Source organism: Aedes aegypti, chromosome 3, assembly GCF_002204515.2.
Source record: "Aedes aegypti strain LVP_AGWG chromosome 3, AaegL5.0 Primary Assembly, whole genome shotgun sequence".
NCBI classification, from domain to species: domain Eukaryota; kingdom Metazoa; phylum Arthropoda; class Insecta; order Diptera; family Culicidae; genus Aedes; species Aedes aegypti.
The window spans coordinates 270,601,816-270,624,527 of NC_035109.1; the positions used below are offsets into that span (position 1 = coordinate 270,601,816).

General features: G+C 39.7%; 2 protein-coding genes across 2 annotated transcripts in view; one reads left to right on the forward strand and one right to left on the reverse strand.

Annotated features, from left to right (window-relative positions):
- Positions 1-22,712, forward strand: part of LOC5577230 (Ig-like and fibronectin type-III domain-containing protein 1) — a 643,389-nt gene that overhangs the window by 406,076 nt on the left and 214,601 nt on the right. The window contains exon 5 of the mRNA XM_021851413.1: positions 4,631-4,659. The gene's annotated coding sequence lies outside the window, so the exon portion shown is untranslated. The remainder of the gene's footprint in view (positions 1-4,630; positions 4,660-22,712) is intronic.
- On the reverse strand, positions 5,979-7,713 carry LOC5577231. The gene has a single exon (XM_001656286.2). The coding sequence runs from the start codon at positions 7,501-7,503 to the stop codon at positions 6,151-6,153; it is 1,353 nt and encodes a 450-aa protein (XP_001656336.2). The 5' UTR covers positions 7,504-7,713; the 3' UTR covers positions 5,979-6,150.

Below are 22,712 nucleotides of genomic sequence, written 5' to 3' on the forward strand. Positions count from 1 at the left end.
AAGCTATTGCATCCAGGCAAGCCACAGTCGATAGTTCCAGCAAAACAGCCTACAGCGACCGAAACTGTTAACGTTCACACCGCTCTGAAGGTATCCACGCTCTTTCGTATAGTACCAGTGACGCTGTACGGTACCGATAGATCCGTCCACACGTTTGCGTTTTTGGATGAAGGGTCCTCGTCTACATTGCTCGACGTCCGTATCGCCAGGGAGTTGGGGTTGAAAGGTGAAGTCCACCCGCTTTACTTGCAATGGACCAGTGATGTTGAACGTTGTGAGGACAATTCTCAGCTAATTCGACTCGAAATCTCGGGTCGTGGAGCCAAGAAACGGTACGTCGTTGCAGCAGCTCACACCGTGGAAAAACTGTCTCTTCCTCAACAAAGTTTGCCGTTCGATCAACTCGCTCAACAGTTTCCGCACCTCCGTGGTCTACCCATTCGAGGATACTGCAACGCCACTCCAACAATCCTGATAGGTTTGGACAACACGCGCCTGAAGATTCCCCTCAAGGTCCAGGAAGGCAAAGTCGGTCAACCAGCAGCGGCGAAAACAAGGCTGGGTTGGACGGTATACGGCCCCATTCCTGGTGAAAGTTCCTCTACTCAGAAGTGTCAGTTTCATCTGTACAAAGAAGCTCGAAACCCTGATGATGTGTTGCACGACCTAGTGAAGGAGTTTTTCTCGATGGAGCATGTTGGCGTCGCTGTAGCACCTTTGCTGGAAGGTTCCGACGAAATGCGATCCAGAAAGATTCTCGAAGAAACGACTTCACGGCTGCCATCCGGACGATTCCAGACAGGGCTGCTTTGGAGATATGATCGCATCAACTTTCCAGACAGTAAGCCGATGGCAGAGAGTCGGCTCAAATCGCTGGAGGGTCGTTTGTGGCGCAAACCTGAACTGTTCGAGAACCTGAAGCAGCAGATAATCGAGTACGTGGAAAAAGGGTACGCGCACAAAATTACACAGGAGGAGATTGTCAGCTCGGATCCCCAGAAAGTGTGGTATCTTCCATTGGGAGTAGTTGTTCATCCCAAAAAGCCTGGGAAAGTTCGCATAGTTTGGGATGCAGCAGCGACCGTCCAAGGCCAATCCCTTAATTCCGCCTTGCTTCCGGGACCAGATCTGTTGTCCTCCCTCCCGTCGGTGCTCTCCAAATACCGTCAACGCCAGGTGGCGATCTGTGGCGATATAAGGGAGATGTTTCACCAGTTCCAGATCAGACCCGAGGATCGACAGGCACAACGGTTCCTGTTTAGAAGTGACCCTTCAAAAGCACCTGACATCTACGTGATGGACGTGGCCACTTTTGGTGTAACTTGTTCACCCTCTGCTGCGCAGTTCATCAAAAATAAAAATGCCAAGGAGTTTGAGTCCGAATTTCCCGAGGCCGCCGCAGCAATCGTCCATAATCACTATGTGGACGACTATTTGGATAGTCGGGATACCGTTGATGAAGCAGCAGACATGGCGCTGCAAGTGAGAACGGTCCATGCTAAGGCCGGATTCCACATTCGGAACTGGATGTCCAACTCCAGAGAGGTGCTTTTACGGGTCGGGGATTCAGCTGAAGGATCTGCGAAGAACTTCAAAACGCATGCAGCTACAGTTTCGGAACGTGTACTCGGGATGAGCTGGTTTCCAGAATCAGACGAGTTTGGATTCCGTGGGTTTTTCCGCGAACAAATAATACCCCTGCTTCACGGAGATGTTGTCCCAACAAAACGCCAGCTCCTCCAAGTGGTCATGAGTATTTTTGATCCACTAGGTCTGGTGTCGCTTATCGTGGTTCACGGAAAAATCCTCGTTCAAAAATCGTGGCGAGCAAACATCGGGTGGGACGATAAAATCGACGAAGATCTACTCAAACTGTGGCGTCGGTGGACAGAACTACTGGGGCAGCTCGACACAGTTCGCATACCACGGTGCTACTTCCCAGGGTACATTCCGGAAAGCTACGAATCTTTGCAGCTACATATTTTTGTAGATGCGAGCGAAGAGGCGTACGTGGCAACCGCCTTCTTCAGGATCGTTGACCAGTCCCAAGTTCGCTGCGCTCTGGTAGCTTCAAAGACCAAAGTTGCCCCACTGAAATTACTATCGATTCCCCGTCTTGAGCTCCAGGCTGCGTTACTAGGAGCCAGATTGGCGAAGTCCGTGGCGGAAAACCACACACTGCGAATGAAACAACGCTTCTTCTGGGGTGATTCCTCCACTGTCCTTTCTTGGCTACGCTCGGACCATCGAAGATATCGACAGTTTGTAGCGTACCGCGTATCGGAGATCTTGGACACTTCGAAGGTTGACGAATGGCACTACGTTCCCTCGCACCTAAACGTGGCAGATGACGCCACTAAGTGGAAAGAACGACTCCAGATCAGCAACAGTCATCGCTGGTTCTGTGGACCAGACTTCCTATACGAGCCTCAGAACCTTTGGCCAAAAGAGGAGGCGCAATCTACCTCAACTACGGAGGAACTGAGACCAATCCACGTACATCGTGAAGTCCGGAAAGAACAAGTGGTACAGTTCTGCCGCTTTTCTAAGTGGGAGCGTTGTCTACGATCAGTCGCCTATGTTCACCGATTCATTGACCAGCTGAAGCGGAAGCGGAATAAAGAAGAATCCGATGTAACTGCCATCCTTACTCGAGAAGAACTTCAGCGAGCGGAGCAGACGATCATCAAGCTGGCACAGTTTGAAGTTTTTGGAGATGAGGTGATGACGATGCAGAACAACCAGTCTCTACCAGTGGATCAACAGCAGCGCCTCGAAAGTTCAAGCAAACTGTATAAACTGTCTCCTTTTTTGGACAACCAAGGCGTAGTTCGAATGGAAGGACGGATCGATGGGTTCTCTGATGCTACCTTCGACTTCAAGTACCCCACTGTGCTACCGAAGGACCACTACGTTACTCAGCTCATCATTGACTCGTACCATCGACGGTACAAACATTCCAACGGAGAAACAGCAGTGAATGAAATGCGGCAGAAATACCACTTGTCGGAGATGAGAGCAGCATTTCGGAAGATCGGCAAATCTTGCATGTGGTGCAAGATCTACAAGGCTAGAATGGCACCACTACCGGAGGCAAGAGTCACTCCCCGCATCAGGCCGTTCAGCTTCGTTGGAGTGGATTACTTCGGCCCGCTGTTGGTCGTCCAAGGTCGTCGTGAAGTGAAGCGATGGATCGCACTCTTTACCTGTCTGACAATCAGGGCGATCCATCTCGAAGTCGTCACCAGTTTGTCGACGGAGTGCTGCAAGATGGCATTACGACGATTCATAGCACGGAGGGGGGCACCTTCGGAGATCTACAGTGATCGGGGGACAAACTTTGTTGGAGTCAGCGGCGAATTAAGTAAGCAAGTAAGAGCAATCAACCAAGAGCTGGCATCGACATTCACTAATACGGTCACTCAATGGCGCTTCAATCCTCCAGCTGCACCACATATGGGGGGGTCTTGGGAGCACATGGTTCGGTCGGTGAAGTGTGCATTGGCTTCGCTATCGGTCGAGCGCAAACCTAGCGAGGAAGTCTTGGTCACGTTGCTGGTGGAAGCTGAGTCGATGGTGAATTCGATGGTGAATTCGAGGCCGTTGACCTACATAACGCTCCAGACTTCGGAGCACCCGGCACTTACTCCGAACTGTTTCCTCATGCTGAGTACTAGCGGGGTGAACCAGCCTTCAACCCAACTTGTGGACGATAGACAGGCTCTACACACCAGCTGGTTCCTGTGCCAGCGCTTGCTGGACCAATTCTGGACGCGCTGGGTGAAGGAGTATCTGCCCACCATCACCAGACGAACCAAATGGTTCGTAGACACCAGACCGGTCTCTGCTGGTGACCTGGTGGTCATCGTGGACGATAGAGTCCGCAACGGATGGATAAGGGGACAAGTTCTACGCGTGTTCCCTGGACGAGATGGCAGATGTCGCAGTGCAAACGTACAGACAGCAACTGGTGTACTACGGCGACCGGTGGCAAAACTAGCCGTCCTAGATGTTGGTGGTAATGCTCGAGAGGACACGGAGCAATACGGGTCGGGGAATGTTCAGGACGGCGCCCTATCGTCCGAATAATTTCTCACCGTGTACCTGCTGCCAACTGTGAGAAACGAAGAAAAAACTCCACCGATGACTTCGCAGCCGATCGTTCGAAAAACACAAAACAGTAAGAAACAGATAGCCTACTAGACACACACGAGAAACACAGTTTGAGACGGTCAGTGAATAACAGTGAAATAATTTACAGATTGTTGGACAGGATTCACACAAAAAAGAGACTAAAAATGTAAGCTAAACATTAAATTTGTTATTCTACATATATCTAAATCATGCAAACTATGAACTAAATTGTAAAATTTCCTATTCATGCAAAATTGAACTTATGAACTATGTTTATGCTTAAAACTAATGAAATTAATAAATTTTGCAGCTAAAAGCAACTCCACAACCCAAAATACGAGTTCGCTCTTTGGATTGTCCGAAAATTCATCACCTGTCGCAACACTTTGGTTTCGTTGATTAAACATCATTTTCTCGTATCATGTCCTTATTTTCAAAATAAATGACACGGATTGACGCCCTTCTGTTCACTAATTTGATTTTTTTTCTATTTCAGGTTCGCGGGACCCAACCTTAGTGGATAAGGTAATTTTTGTTTATTACAATATGTGTTTATCATTTTCATGTTTATGTTTATAACTTTTTTATGTAATTACGAAGACTGACAAAAACCAACGAAGTACTGTATTGGTTTATTCATGTTGACAATCTCTAAATTTCTAAGAATAACATAACACAAAATTTTCAAATAGTGGACAATTTGCTCCCGATTCACAGTAGTGTAATTTGCCAATTGTAGAACGGCTACGAAACTCGCCTTTTATTGAACATTCTAAGTATTTTTTTTTATGGCGTGTTGAACAATTAGCGGGTATTTTAGCCGTTCAACAATTAACGAATAACCCTACTGTGACCAAAATAATGTTATTTAGTATTGATTTACTGTTAAAACTCCATCAATATTGATAAACGCTTCTAAGTCTGTGTTGAAGCATTTTGAAAATATTTATTCCACACCCAGTACTTCAAAGGTTGGCAATAAATATATTTGTTGATAGCATGCTTCAACTGTTCGCGCAAACATTCTGAACAGCATTCATCTCTCAATTTCACAATAAATGAAAGTAAGTAATAGCCAGACGCATACAAATTGAACTAATGAGATTCAAACAATGCATTGCAATGATGCATTGAATATTTATGCGCGTGGGAATCCAGCTAGGATTCTCATACGTTCAATTCTAAAGCAACTCACAAAAATAACTCGAATTTAGAACTGTTGCCATCCTAGTCACGCTTCAGCGGATCAGTTAACCGTAAAATTGTTCTAACTGAGTTGCTGCAAAAGTAAACAAATTACATAAACCTCCTACCATTCCACAGCTTCAACAGACCGTTCCGGTTCTCCTGGTCTCCTCCGAACTGGGTTGAGCTCAGGAAAAAATACGAAGAAGGTTCCACTTTTCAATCTGGACACAAATCAAATAAAAAAAAGATAATTGCCTACAGTAATCACCGCCGCCGCCGCCGCCGCTAACAACAAGCTGATCGTGTATGTGGCCATAAATCGGTAAACAGTAAACATCCAACACGAGGGAGTGAGCGAGACGGGGAGAAATCGAACAACTACTGCGCCTTTAACAATCGTTCCTATATCTACATTCTGCTTCAGGGCCAGACGTGCAAAACAACTTGCAACTCTACACTTTTGTTGCCGGCTCATTTACGTGTATCCGCCTCAGTGCTGTCGACGATGAGCACGATTTTAACGAGAAGCAGATTGTTCTCTGGAAATGGAGATTTACGACCTTCCCGCAATGATCGACAACGATGCTCAAGCTGAAAAGGAGAAATTCTATGGTTCCGGGTCGTTCTTTGATACGAATATGAAAAACATTGGGGGATAGATTTGTATAAACGAATTGACATTGTAGTTTATTTACATGATAAAACAAAAAACATCACTTACAATCTAGTTAGGTTCAAGTCTTTTGTATGGAAATCGCTTAACATAAGCAAATAAATTCGATTTGTATTGTTCGGTTATTCTAATCTAGCCTAGTAACAAATATATATCTAGCATTCACAATCGAATGATGCATGCAGTTCAACGCACTTGTCTCGGATTTCGGGGAACGAAAAAATCTGATAGTTGTTGGCCTTGATCACCTGGTTTTCCTTCATAGCTGCACGAACGCCGTCATGTCCCTTGATCACCATATCACGGATGGAGTTCAAGTCTTCAAGTACACGTTGATTCGACGGAATAAGCTGTTTCGCCTGGGCGATGGCTTTGTCAATTTGGTCCTGTGCCATATCGAAACGTCCGGTGGTATGCGAACGCAGATAGAATCCGTACGCCAGGTAGCCTTGCACAATCGGAACAGTAGGAGTGTGCTGTCCATACAGTTTCGTGGTGATATCGAGCAACTCCATGAATGTAGAGATGGCGTCGGATACGGCATTCATAAGCAGCAGGCATTCGCCATAGGTGAGTATCACATCAGCGTAGCGCGGATGCACGTTGCCATACTTGGAACGTGCGCGATGAATAGCTTGCGAGATTAGCATACTTCCAAGGTCGTAGCGTTCCTTAGCAAAGCAGAACAAAGCTTCTAGCTGGAGAACAGCGATAACGTCTCCAATCGGAGTAGAATCTGTGATTAGGCTCATCACTTTCAGGTTCCAGTCGTGGCATAAATCGTACTCCTCGACCGAGTAGTGGAAATAGGAAATTTCTATATAAGATTTGACTAGTTCGTCAGCGTCAGTACTGTCGGAGATCAACTCCTGCAGGGCTTCACTTGTTTGTCTTGCATTCGGGTGAGCGCAGCTTATTTCCGAATGCAACAACTTTTGAATGGATTCCAGTTCCAGTTGCTTGTGGAAACGGTTGTCCTTTATCAACGAGATCATGTCTTTAGCTATGACTAACACATCGACACTAGAACTGGACCAACCAGCTTCGTTTAGATAGGTACCAAGTTTCAAGGTGGCCAGAATACGACTCATGAAGGCCGGCGATCCCGGCTCCAGTGGGTCGCCACGAGCCATATCACAGTAATTAGTAGCGAGGTCGGACAGAACCGGTTTTCCGCTCAAACTAGCCTCGCGCAAGCAACGATCTAAAATGTGCTGATTCGACGCATGACCGTTGAAGATCCTCATAAACAGAGCTGGATCAGAGAGCTCCTGGCGCAGAATGTTACGCAAGCTCGGATAGAGGCACATTTCATCAAAGATGTTCACCAACGCAGCCGTTGGCAAAAATTGCAACTCCGAAATCCGTTTCCCATTCTTGTTGGTTCGATTGACCTCGGCCACAAACACTTTTACACATTCTTGGTACAGCGATGGCGCATTTGCCGGAACAATCCGAATGCCACTGAAGCGGGCTTTATTAACTGCGTTAAACAATTCCGAAATCATGATTGCTTCCGATTTCCGACTTGGCTACAATTGTCCTTTCACTTGAAACACAATTTTCTCCTTGTAACTGACTGTTGAGAACTTGTTTTCTTCTTCTGAATCATTCACTGCTGGCGCAAACTGCCGTCTCTTCTACTAGTATGAAATGCAACGCAAAACCGACAAGCTAGGTATAGTTTAACGATCTCAAATTAACTGATACCGTTCGGATCCGAAGTGTGCCTTTTATACCACACGAACGACGAACCTCCGGCAGAATCGAGTTGAGCTTGAGCTAAGCCAGTTGCGGGTAGGCATGACACAAACACCACCACAAGGCACACTGTGAAACGATCGTATTGCTATCTCACTCTACTCGGACCCGATCGGTCGATCGCCGCAGCAGCATCAGCCGGCCCGACGCCGGTTTGTTTTGAAAACTTTTCTCTAGCACGAGACGAGCCTCCGAAACGTAATCGATTGGCGCGTAATAATTGCCTACAAACAACAAACTGGCGGCGGACGACGACGACGTTATGCGCTGTGTTTGCTAATGGGGCTCTGCCGCTCGATCAAGCTACTCGAGGTCGATCGATGGAGGGCGGAACGGAGGACGTGGTGGGCGGAAAAGAGAAACGCTTGAAAAAAAGGTTAGTTTCCGAGATATACCTACGATGTTGGTAGAAGAAGGTGTAGCAAGATTGAACCTGTAACACTGATCAAAACAACGGTGAGTTGAAAGCCCGGATTTAGAGTAAGAATACAAGGTAACAAAGAAAGAAGCAGCTGGGAGAAAAACAAGCCGCCTGAAGTTAAAACGTGTCTGCAGGAATGTGAAGAACGCAAAAGATTGATTGAAGTCCGAAACTAGCGCAAGGCATGTGCTGCCAAATCAGTAAATTCGATTGGGGTTTTGTTAAATAACTCTGCACTGTTGGTGCTTCCAATTGATATAAAACTGTTTTCAGAACTAGTTTGTAGGACATTTCTTTGAACCTGTTGACAATTAAATCATTATTGGGCGTCTTTGAACTACGTTACCATAAAGGGGAGACTCTATAAATGTTTGTAGAGCAAGGTGAGTAAAAGTAATAATCAATATACGCAGAGAAAACTATAACAGTTGAATTGAAATAAATACCACACAGGGAACCTTCAACGTACTGGCAACAATGTTGCTGAATAAACTTGTGTTAAAATATTTACTCATTTTTAGTTATAACCGTTTTAAAATTGAATAATATTAACACTTTTGCGTGTCTCAATGATCAAAGCTGGAGAAAATGTGTGGTTGCTGAATGAAAATTATGTTTAATATTCCAGCACGTCACAATTCTGAGCTACAGATCACTAAAGTTGCAAAAAGACTGATTCTATCGATTTTGGGTCAAATTACTTTATTAAACTTTTATTATCGGAACTATGATGGTTCGTATTCTTTAGCAGAAACAACTGAATTTTGTAAATAATTAAGCGCATAAACCAGCTGAAAAGCTGGTAAATTAGCATGCATGTTGACTGAAATCGATATATAGGGATAATGCAAAACCAGACGTGCTATTGATTTTTTTGAAAACATCAATGGATTCAGTAATCCAAAATTCAGCTTATAACGGTATTTAAATACTTGAATCCAACACTGTTGTTGTGTGTGTTTTTTCAAACTATTTACCTCTATTCTCTTCAAAATTGAATTTATTAAAAGTTTGCATTGATTTGAAACTATAAAACTATAGTAGAAAAACATGTGAAAAAAACACAAAAACTTTTGGTTTTAAATACTTTTGAATCAAAAAGCCACACCCTCATAAACATTCTTCTGACCAGATAAATTCCGACAGTTTTGAATAAATGTTTGGATCGCTGTCGGATCCCACGTTAATATCTGAAACTGTGTACTGACAGCTCTAGTCAATGAACTGGCATTATTTTTCGAAGGATTTCACGCCATCTGTAACGCTGTCAGATCTACGGAAATCGATACGGAGCATACGGAGCACTATATGGGACTACGGAAATCAACGAAATTTGGGAAATACTGCGAAAATGTTTAAACGTGGAGAATTTATATGACAATTGATGTAAATATGTATTTTGTTCTTTAAAATGTTTTTTTTTTTTTGTTTTGGAATTGGGCTTCCACCAACAATTTTTTTATGTTTGTTTTGAACTAGGCGGGAAAAGTGATTTTATGCATTACACTTTTTAACGATAACTTTAGGGTCGTAGAGTTCTTTGGCTTTGAAAACGTGTAAAGCCTAATAGGGACAAATGAAACAAACAAAAAATCCCCTCCAATATTTTTGTATTTTGAGAGGAGTTATAACACAGAAGACAATTAATATCAGTATCAGTAGAGGGATCGGTTCTGCTTTTATATATGTTTGAGCAGTAAACGACGGTTGATCTATCAGTCATATGCGAAACATAATTATTCACACAGTAACAAAACAAAAATATTCTCTTTTGAATGCCGGCATTCAAGAGATTAACCTACAGCACCTTAAAAACAAATTCCAATGGGTCCATCGCCAGCTTTTCAGACGAATCCTGACAATATACCCATCTTAACCTCCACCTCTGTAGTACTTATGAAGGCGTCGCTGAGTCGGTGGCCTCTCATTAAGTAAGTGCTGCATCAAAATTTCCTTCCCCTATCCTAAGTTACGGTAAAGTTGGGCGTGGCCGGGAATAGCGATGTTCATGATATTGGTGTTCTTTTTCATGATTGGATCATGGTTGATTTCCCAGCCTTGTTCCTGAAAGCAATATAGATAAGACTATCGAAGAGAAACATGAATGTCGTAAGTATCCAATCTACGAAGTATACCGTAACTACGCTAATGCTTAAGCAGCGTTACACATTGCATGTAGTGATATAATTTTTGAAACTCGCCATACTATTTTAACTCTGTCCTTTGTATGAAACTTGTTGAATGACATCCAATTTTAACCGCTGAAGGAATTTCTTAATACGCCTCCGTTAATGGTTTATCCAAAAACATCAATAAAGATTCTTGAATGAAAAACAAATCAGATGTGTTGAAATTCGCATGAATAAAGTTTGAAAAGAAACAAATTATTTTCTTTAAGGATATCTTCAAAACTCATATCGAATCTGCTCTGCTTATGTTCGTAGCTCATCAACAGGAGTAAATCAATTGTAATTGTAATAGGCTTTATGCTAGTCTGTATGCGTCAAGTGAAGTAAAAAGTGCTGATCAGTCAAGACACTGAATTATCCATACTAAAGAAGATTATGGCCAATCCCAGCCGAATATCTAGTTGATTCTTGGTGCATTTTCACTGACTTTGGTCAATCACGGAATAGGAACCGGTTTATGGACAAAAGGTCAAAAGGACAGAAGGTCAAAAGACAAAAGGTAGAAAATGGTTAGCTTGGTGGGAAATTTTTCCTTCTATGAAAATAGATTTTTGACCTTTTGTCCCTCCTATTTTGTTCTTCGACCTTTTGTCTTTCGACCTTCTGTCCTTTCAACCTTTTATCTTTCGACCTTTTGTCATAGATTCTGACAGGTCTCATAGGCAAATTCATTATTCTTTCAACATGTACTGAAATTTTTTTATCAAAATAAAATATACTACAGTTAACTCTCCCTTACTCGATATTCCGTATCTCGATATCGAGTTAGAGAACCATAGTAAAAGTTGGTTTTCATGGCTAATTCAATGGTCCCCTGGATCGCAGTTGCACTGGTTTTGTGTTCTATAACTTGATACCTCCCTAATTCGATGGTCCCTTAAATATCGAGTAAGGGAGAGTTGTATGTATTTCGAACAACTAAACGTGAAATCCGATGTACCACACATGTTTTCAACTTACTTTTAACTTGTTTCTTGCAAAAAAGCTAGCATTTCTTCAAATGTGATATTTGTGGAGGATGTTGTGCACAAATATGTGGAAATATCCATTTATAACTTTTTGGTGAATCAGCATAAACGTCCTGCTAAAGTTCCTCAAAGAGTTACAAGAGGTAAACTGTCAAGGAAGCCTGTGGTAATATTCAAACCAACTAATATTGTTAAACATTCTATGCAGTTTCTTCTCGTAATCACATGCTACATGTTTAAATCAGCAACGTTCATTCGAAATACCGTTTTGATTCGAATGCATGGGAAAGATTTCACTCGAAATGTTTTAAAATGCGCTGTCAAAAAGTTCCCAATTTGAATGATGAATTTTATAAACATTTTACATAGCAATCCATGAAAATTTACAATGTTCAACTAGTTTTGACGTTTTTCTAACGGCTTGGCGCGTGTAATCAATGATTCGATTATTCTTATTGTGTTTTTGAAAAGCTGTCCGGAATTCGAAACAAAGTGTCCGGAATATGAAGCGAAAGTGTGGTTGTGTCCGGATTAAAAATCATGAAGAGGCCGAACATTTTTATCGATTAAAGTGAGTTAAAGATGTTAAAATCCGAATCTTCGCCCACCATTCTAAATTTATGTGTTTTAAAGGCCTGGTTACGTTCAAGTTTTGCTATCTGAGAATATTTTTCGGCCTTAGCAGTCTTTAATAACGGCGAAAACAAGTTTGCCTTTACATCCGACGGTTTCGGTTGTTTTATTCAACCTTTATCAAGGATTAAAGACGCATTTCGTTGTTAAGGAAAGGGTGGGGAAGGGGTGTTCTACATACGGTCCTCATCTAATGGCGACCCACTGTGGTATGCTTGTATCAATATTTTGGGAGTCAACAGAACCGGTTACAGTGTAACGTATCTCACGAATTCTTTCAGATTAACCTTTACGTCCCCGATCCCTAACAAGTCATTTTCAAATAGCTGTCGTTTCATCAATTTTCATTTATTTTTTTTTCTAAACCACCCTCGGTGTACTTTAACAAGGTACCAGTAATTTGCCATAAATGGACATTGTAGAATTCAGAACCATTCCGGAGATATTCCGGATTGTGCTGGGGTCACGGCAATGCCAAATTTCCGCCAGGGAACTTCGGGGAACATACTTTTTATGTACAAACTATATCGTGCAATGACTCAATCTTCATGAATACGAGAGAACTTGCCAATAAATGAATAATAAACTCTATATCGATATATGTGGCCACTCCAGAGCAACTGACACAGGTTTCGTCAGGGTCTTTTTGTGGACATTTCCGTTTTATGAGCAAAATATGCCTTCCAACGTCTCAATCTTCATGATTTCGAATGATCAAATCAAACAACGTAAAATGAACATTGTAATAATGGATGTGGCTACTCCAGGGCACCCAACACAGGTTCCACAAGGGCCTTTTTGGGGACATTTTCGTATTATGAGCAAAACATGCTGTTCGACGTCTCAATATACATAAATTCGAATGTACACGTCAATAAACGAGGAGAAAACTCGGTACCAACTAATGTGGCCTCTCCAGAGCACTTGGCACGGGCAGTGCCGTAGCGTGCGGTTGGCCAGGTTGGCACCCGCCAAGGGCGCCAGGCTTCAGGGGGCGCCAAAATGAGAATTTTAAGAAGATTATTATTCAGTAACTGGATATTTTGGTGATACATATTTAGTTAGGGCATTTTTGATGTCATAGAATGTATAAAAATAATCATAGACATAAAAAATATATATAATATAATACTATAGATGATGAATGTCATGTCTCTTTTCCTAAAGAATTTTTAAGCTGCCTTGAATGGGGCAGACTAAAAATATTTCTGGAACGATTTCATCAACACATTTTTGAAGCATTTAAGAAGGTGTTAAATGGTTTGTCAACAAAGGTACGGTCAATAAAAATTCATTCCAAAATATCGAAAATAGTTCTCCATAGCAATGATAAATCAGCTTATGCACGATGCCTATGTTAAAGCATCCACAAAACTAATATGTAAATTCTATCAACCGATAGTTAGTGAAAATAGTAGAATTTCACAGAATTGTTGAAAGAATTCTCACACAACTCGGAACATAGTTTCCACGAAAAAAAAAACATTGTTGGACAGACTTATAATGATTAATCCATATCATATAAGGGTACTAGGCGGGTCCCGGACAGATTTTTAAGCAGGATTCTTTGGTATGATCTAATAATGTTTTTACAGAACCTCAGACCAGATTTGAATAGAATCCAATCGAAAGTGTCGATTCAATCATGTGCACAATTATCAAAGAATCCCGAAAAGCATTATCAGTGATTTATATAACATTGAAATTGAAGCAAGAGTGAGAAATAATGGAATCGGATATATTTTGTAACAACAGACATTTTATTTTTTCCTCCGAAAACAATACTCTGAGCTGACTGATTAACGTTTGTATCAGTATATAATATTCCATAACCTTGATTTTATTGATTGACAACATTTACTATTCAATTCTTCTTTGTCATTTTTTTAATGACACTTCTAGAAGATATCGAGGAAAGATATTCTTAGAAACCTTTTTTTGATCTACTTGACTATTTCATGAGAACAAACTTCAACTTTTCTACACAAGTTCATTGCCTAAACTTTACGCTAATACTCCTCTAATTCTTAAAAAGGATTCAAGGAAAAAATATTCGACAAGCTCTTGGTTATAAAAGGAATTGATTGAGAAATTCCTTGAATATGTACTGCAATTGCCCCTCGTTTTTTTAGTCAACAAAATATGACTAGTAAATAGCAATAATTAGATTTGTTGATTTTTTTTGACGAATGTGCTATCAACATAAATTAAGTATGCTTTTTCGCTCAAAAACGGTAAATATTTCTTTGACAGAATTGGTCTAGAACACTGTTTCTCACCCTTGGGAGCGGCGATAAAACAACTCGCTGTGGGGTGTTCGTTTCAGCGTACTTTTTACATGGTCGGGGGTCCGCGGACCCCCTGTTGAGAAACGTGGGTCTAGATTTTTTTTACAGTAAGCTCCATTCGAAATTATATACGTACTGCGATTACAGAGAAATCATTTTCTTGACTATTTCCTGCGAAAAAAAATCCTACGCATTGAGATAGGCGATAACTTTTTATTTCAGGTACATAGTCTTAATTATAGAGAAATAAATGAATCAGCAGTGTATAAAATATGATTTCAAATGAGTATGAATTTCATTGACAATACATATACAAGACGTTATGCAATGTTCTTCAATCAAGTGAGTTTCTTCAAATTTATTTCTGACCCAATTTTATTTGCATTTATTTTTCGAAATCTTCATGAACTTTGAGTAATTCAGACAGTTTAGCTTTAAAGAAGATTTGAATCATTTTTACGCCATCTTGTACAAGTCTTACTAATGTAAACTAATATTTGGGTATAACTTGAGCTTTATCATACTTTTTTAAATTTTGATAGATAATTCTTGCAGGAAAGGCCCTAGTATCCTTGATTTTTTTAATTTCATGTAAGCAAGAGCTTTGAATAAGGGGCGCTCAAATGGCGGTTCGCCAAGGGCGCCAGAAGGCTACGCTACGGCTCTGAGCACGGGTTACACGAGGGCTCCTTTGGGGACAGAGCTCCGGATACAATGTTAATACAATTTTATGCTTTTATTCTTTCAAAATCGTCTTCAATGCGATGTCGAGGGTGATTTCCAAAAAATCTGATAAAAATTGATAAAATGGCAGCTTTTTGGAAATTCCTTGTCAGGGGTCAGGGACGTAAAGGTAAACTACATCTAACTTCCCATGATGATGGAATATAGAGGTATCTGGAATTCTCTTATCATCCCATCCAATCCATTATATCAGGCACAACGATGTAGTCAGGTTAGCATTCGACGTATGAGGAATGCATCGATCTTGTCCAAGAGCCAGATATGATTCCTAAGACATATAAGGTAACGGACCAGAACGTTGACCTCGATCTCTTCAAAACTGTTTCTGCAAATAATTTTCCATTTTTCAAGTCCATAGATCCCGCTTACATTGATTGATCCAATCTTATTATTTATTCAATTAAGGGCCGATACAAATATAAACTTTCTTTTCTTCGAGGGAGGGGGAAAAAGAATAAACGCAAAAGAAAAACAAATAAAACGAGAAAAATTAAATATAAGGCGTTTTATATTTTATGTTTATTTTTACACATTTGAATCTGGATCGTCGTTTTACTTGTGTGTTTTTTTTAACACATGAAATACCTAAGAAAGGTCGAGAAAATAAGAGATCTTCTAGCTCCTCCCCCCCCCTACAATTTTCAACTTTCCAAAGACTGGGGGGGGTGTCATAAAAGAAAATTAATATTTGTATCAGACTTACTTCAAATGATTACGGGTATTTTCATGGTTCTTGCAAACAAATCTTTATTTTTGCTTTCTTAAGCATAAACATTGTGCTTGATGCTGAATATATCCAAAGCGTTGATTTTTATGACTATTTGAAACTATTGAAACTTGCAATTGTGCAAATTTTTGCTGGAGCTATCATAAGCCACATCAATGATTTTACAAGTTATGGACATTTTTTGTCTAAACACATATTATTTTCAAAATTCAGTTTACCATTTTAAACCAAAACCGTACAGTTGTCTCACAATAAACAAAATTAAAAGAAGATAATCTCAAGTTTCAAAATAACAATTTGTTGTAAAGAAATTCATTGATAACTAAGCAACCATAAGACATAAAACTTTAGTTTGCTCGGAAAAAAGTTGCGCAAAAAACTCTCAACGTGCTCGGAATAATTTTTTTACGAGAAATTGTCGTCTGAAAAGTTAACAAGAATACTGTTTTTTCAGAACCACTCTAACTTATTTGTTTAAAAAATCATAACTAGCAAACCATAAGAGATAGAAATTTGTGTTCTTTGGAAAAGCTGCTCAAAAATGGTTGTTCTGAAACATTGTAGAACATTTTTTATGTCTAAATGCATCAGAAAAAAATAGTCCATCCATCCGGGAAATCCGAGAAACGCGAGAAATACCCAGGAATTATAAATGACCGGAAAATTGTCGAACACACCGGGAAAAGTACTATGACTTATAGTCTATGAGTAAAATAGAAATTTTGACGGGGGATATACGTCTGATACGTGTCTGATAACGCAACTTTGCAACATAAGTTAACAGTAGACTGATGCAAATTTTGAAGTTTTTGCTCCCCTATGCTTAAACGATGTCAATAATGAAGAAAATGATCCTCTCAAAATTTGAAGTGATTCGGAAGAAATTTGGTTGTGCACACGCTATTTGAAGTTTATATGGAAATTACTATGGAAAAGGCAAACCTTTTGTGTTCAGTCCGCTTACTGCTCGTCATAATAACCTATGGAAAAGTGAACACACTCATCGTATGTGAAAACTTCCCAGCTATAACTTTGCCGAAGACCACATTTTGATGGGACGTAAGGATAATTTGTTATTATTGATAACAAAGTCTACATCATGCTGAGATGATCATTCAATTACTTTCAGAGCAACACTGCTTTTTTGCTGTAGAACATAGTAGCCTGGATTACTTTGGTCTATTCTTCCCGCCAGGAGTACCACTGTTGCCTGCCGAACAATTGGTGAAGCATGCTACATGCAAACTAACTTTATGATGATGAATAACAATTTATCCTGATGTCCAATCAAAAAGTGGTCTTCGGCAAAGTTGTAGCTGGGAGGATTTCATATTAGACGAATTTTTTCACTTTTCCATAAAATTATATGACGAAGAGGTAGAGGGCTGGACACAAAAGTTTGGCGTTTTCCATAGTAATCTCCATACAAACTTCAAATGGCTTGTGCACAGTCAAATTTCTTCCGATTCACTTCAAACTTTGGGAGGATGCTATTTACCATAAGAGAAATCGTTTAAGCATAGGGGAGCTACAATTTCAAAATTTGCATCACTCTAGTTAACAGTTTCTAAAATCTTTTATTGATTGGCATCTGAGAGAGATCTTGGGCAGATTTTCCTCACAATGTTTGAAAATGTATGGCTCATCTACCCAATGATTCAAAGGAACATCAATGAGATACCTGAAAATTTATTGGAAAAGTATCGTTTTGATTCATATTACGTACACTTAAGACCTCAGTGAATCATAACTCATCAGAAAGCGTATAAAATAAATCATTCTGTATGATTCCTCAACGTTATTGAAACTACGTAACATTAAACTATCAAATGGTTGGTGAAGATTTCAATTCCGCAACATGAATAATTTTAAATAAATTTAAATGTGTGGACTCTTCATGATTCTTATTCCGGACGCTTCCGCACTTTTCCCTCGTATTCCGGACACTTTGATTCTTATTCCGGACAGCTCATTAAAATCATACTTCGAAAAGTCAAATCATCATTTGCAATCGTCCAACTACTGAAAAGACATCTTAGACAGTTGGGCATTTTAAAATTTCATAGATATCTATTGAAAATAATAATTAGAACAAGCCTTGAAAATGAGAACTTTTGAGCTGCAAAAATTGAAACATCGTGAGAAATGTTTCCCATACAAAGCAGAGTGTCCGAAATTTAAAGCTGTCCGTAAAATGAATCAAAACGATATCTAAGGTATTTCTGGTAAGGTTCTTGATGAGATTCTTGATTCATACCAAATTCTTGATGAGATCTTTGCAAGAATCCCTATGGGAAACTAGACTATGTGTGTTACTTTAGGAATTCTTGGAGATACTAGAAAAAAAAACTTGTTTTGATTACTAACTATTATGTTATGTCAAGTGAGTTATGTCTAGTTATGAGTTATGTCAAGTTCTTATGAAATCACATTATTTTAAGGGAATAAGCTGGCAATATTAAAGTTTGACGTTTTGTGAAACTATGGCCTTAATCATGCCAGATATTTACTTCAACTGAATCGAAGGTTATACAGTTATGCAACAATTCATTCAAACGTACCATCAGTGCACCAGATTCCGCTAATTTAAGGGAAGTATTGTGTAAAAATGTTTCTTATGAAACCTTGAAAAATCCGAGATTCGGAAAACTGATTTCGTATGGACATCTTGAAAAAAAAAAAATTCTGATCTTTTAAACTATGCTTCTGAGGCAGAATCTTTGGAGAAATTCGAGGGCGAACTTATAAATATATTTCTGAGCAAATACTTTGAGAATGCTCCTGGAGGAGTGAGGAAGAATTTTCTATTGAATTCATCGTAAAATAAGGGAGTCTGATCATATTTCTAGCACTTTTGATTCACTCCGGCAGGGTTTTTTAAAGCTGCTGAGCTCTTTTTATACCACAAAATGCATCATGTTAATGTTCTTCGTATAGCAAAAATTCAAATTATTCGGCCAAAAAAAAAAACTCCCATGCTAAAGTGGTGGACATGTCTTATTATAGTTCTTTACTCTATTTGAGCGATTCTCATAGGAATACATGAAGAATTTTCTGAAAAAGTCTCTAGGAAAAATATATGATACATGCCTAGAGTAATTTATGGCGAAATTTTTGGAAATGTTTATGAGGTATTCTTTTGCGCAAATATTTTTTTATTTGTTCAAGTTTTTTTACTCAGTTTACCTTATATGTATATACTTTCCTATTTTTAAGAGCTTTGTTCATATAAAAAACCACCATGCGATGAGTAGCGAATCGGAAAGAATAGAAAAATTGTCGAAGAAATTTTTGGAGGAAGAGAAATTTATCCGAAAAAAAAACGAAAATTATCGAAACATTCCTGGCGTAAGAGAAATGTTTCTGAAGTAATAGATTTTTTTATGCTTTATAATCGAACTTTCAAGATAAACATTATCAAATGCTTTTTCTATGTATAGAAGGGTAAGATCATTTGAATTGCTTTCAGTGAATGAGGCTACTCATATCGGAATCCGAACTGTTCATTGGCAATAAATGAATATTGGTTGATGTGAACGTTGATACTTCTCTAGAAAGCTTACTGACAGAAGGAAGCTGTTTGAACGATGGTTAGAAGCTTCTGCAGAAGCTAGAAGCGATTCGCATATGACTCCGTAAATAAATGACAACAAAGAAATTCTGATAGTTCCAAATAAATATTTGAAATACTCTGGCGGGATCGACTGTAACATTATCTCGTTCGGGTTTAACGACTACGCAGTCTTTTCGGGAATAAAACGAGGTTTATTACTTGCCCAACGTTTCGACACATCCCATCCAAATATTTGACACCACGTTTTGATAGCTTCAACCAGCTGAATGGCAACACTTCTTAAATGATTGCTCGACATCAGCTTAATGGGTGCGCTCACCCCGAAAAATAACATTCACACCTTAAAATTTCGGTAAACAATAACAACCTGAAAAAAATGTTTTCGTTTTTCCTCTGTTTACCCCAATGGGAATTTCCGTAAATCAAAAACATATCTTAATTACTATCTTACAACTGGCAGGATCCCTGAATCTTGAAAAGCACTGAAACTGATGACATTTCACCGGTTTGTGGCATCATGTTCATCTCATAAGATCGAAACAATACATTCTACTGCGCAGCTTCACGTGTTTCGATAAATAAGCGACGCGTGGCGAGAATTCTTCCATTGTCGATCAACACCAAAGCAAAGCAATCGCTCTCGCAAGCATTCTAATAGTCACAGCACTCGCTGCCTCCAAACCAAGCAACCAGAGCCTTGTCTTAGAAATTTATTGAAAACATTGCTTATTTATAAGACAACCGGTTTTTACATATCACCTCAGTCTCAGTAGAGGCTTCCGAGCAGATTTAATAGACATGCCCCAACTGGAATGGGGGGAATAATAAATTACTCCAGCAGTAGGTAGTCGTGGGTTCATTCGTCATCCCAAGTCAGAGTTGCAGCGCGCAACAACTCTCGATCGTTTCGTGATTGTCGTCAAAGTGCTCTACCGGCATTCAATCTTCTCGGTTCTGGTTGCGGCGACTGATCAACTGCAATTGCTGCCATTAGTGATGACGACTAAAGCCACGCCACAATGGTCGGACTCGCTACGAAAAAAGCGGCCAAAAGTACCAAAAACGATTTTGAGATTTTTTTATATTTTTATTAGTTCAAAATAAATCTTATTTATTATATTTTCAATGGTAACAAAATCTGTCAAAATGACTAAAGTCGAAATAAAAGAAAAGAGTAACATCAAAAGTACATTAGAAATGAAATATTTCAAGTGTTATATATAATCTGAAAGCTCTAATTCATCGCTTTTATCACACATGTCGATGAAAAAATTATTTGATTATATTTTAGTTCCATCCAATATTAGACCTTAATAATTTAAAAAATGGGGCCTTCTAAAGCCTAGTGATTAGAGTCCACGGCTACTAAGCAAAGTCATACTGAAGGCGTCTGGGTTCGATTCCCGGTCGATCTGGGATCTTTTCGTAATGAAAAGTGGTAACTTTGGCAAAGAAAGCACTCAGTTAATAACTGAGTAACTGCTCATAAGAACACTAAGCTGAGAGGCAAGCTCTATCCCAGTGAGGACGTAATCTAAAGAAGAAGAAGAAATAGAAGAAGTAATTTAGAAGATTTATAGCTTGAAAAACAACTGGTAAAATTCAAAAGAAATTTGTATTATCATTAAAATTTGATTGCATTTTTAATAAAGTCATGTAAGGTTCAAAAAAGTTACGTACGTAGTATGTGAGCAGTCCCTTTTGAAACAATAAAAACACGAAATAGTGTATCAAGATGAAATATATACTGGATTGTTGAAGTTTTGACCAAACTTTATTTTCTTCCGACCATTGTGTCATACGAGTTGCGATCGAGCGACAGTTAAGCGGGGAAGCGACTTATAAACTAGGTAACCCGTATTTTTTGCAGCCGCATTAGAGTTTGCTTAGAGTAGAGTGGGATGTGAGAACAAGGTCAACCTGCAAGTCAGGTTAGCTCTACAATTCAACTCCGCACCCCTCAGCCTCACACGCCTGCGTTTGCAATATATGTAGCAGCAAACAGTGACGTCATACTAACGCAGATGTCGTTCTTCTTTTCCGCATTGCGTCTTGACTGAAGTGGGTGCTGGAACAGTGATGACCTCATCTCGCGGTACGCTCTTGAGGAAGATTAAAGAGAATAAAAAAAATAGAAGTAATAAACCATAGAAGAAGATTGTCGCTGGCGTCGCAGTAGAAACATCTTTTGCTGGCGGAGATAGGCGGAGCTATAAATGTCAACGCGAAAATGTATGCAGTTTGACACTTATGTACCCAACATGTTTCTGAGCGAGAACAAAGGGAACACCAGCGAAATTATTCTTCTATGGTTTATTATTTCTATTATAAAAAAGCATGGATCAAGAATGAGCAAAACATTTGAGGCAAATAGAGGTAATTGAATCCAAAGTTTATGTGTGCAAATCTAAGAATGTTGTTGAGTTAAAACTTTTTTCTTGCTTTTATCTATCCAAAATTTCAACTCGTCTTAAAGACACGTACTCCGTCATCAGCCTCAACACCAGACAGTGAGAAAACATGGTCTAATGTCACAGCCGAGAAACTGTCCTAACAAAAAGTTTCAATGGCTGATGCGGAGGCATCGAACCCATACTCCATGACATGATACGCTCAACCTGTCGGTTTTCGTACGAATTTTTGTAACACGAGTAGTCGCGCATTGTATGTTTTTTGTGTGTTTTTCATATTTAACATGATATACCTCGCTATCTAGACTAAATATTTAAAGACCATCTTCGACAAAGTTTTCTAGGAGATCAAGGGCTGACATGCGGTTGTCATTAAGGTGAAGATAAATCGAAGCCAAACCTCAAATTTTCAAGAGCACGGATCTGGAGAACCGAACACCCGTTTGAGCTGAAAACTGAATCGATTGGTCACCACCAGCGAGTGACCAATCGATTCAGTTTTCAGCTCAAACGAATGTTTGGTTCTCCAGATCCGTGCTCTTGAAAATTTGAGGTTTGGCTTCGATTTATCTTCACCTTAAGATACGGCATTCCGTCACCAGGCGGCGTTTGTGTACTTGTATTGCAGTAGGCTTGTTCGTTGATGCTTTGCAAAAGTACCGTACATAGTGACAGTTCAGTTCCCTTTTGGTTATTCGGCTTTCGAGATAGTTTCCTCAATTTGATGTTACCCCGAGCATGTTGCAATACTATATGAATACATTAATGAAACAATTTTTGTATCATATAGACCGTTTGCAAGCCATCTCGTGACATCTTCTTCTTCTTTCTGGTGTGACGTCCCAACTGGGACAAAGCCTGCTTCTCAGATTAGTGTTCTTATGAGCACATCAACAGTTATTAACTGAGAGCATTCTTTGCCGATTGACCATATTTGCATGTGTATATCATGTGGCAGGTACGAAGATACTCTATGCCCTGGGAATCGAGAAAATTTCCTT

What these genes read in the sequence shown, in the direction of transcription:
- LOC5577231 (XM_001656286.2), bottom strand. Translation starts at nt 7,503, where the DNA reads ATGATTTCGGAATTGTTTAACGCAGTTAATAAAGCCCGCTTCAGTGGC.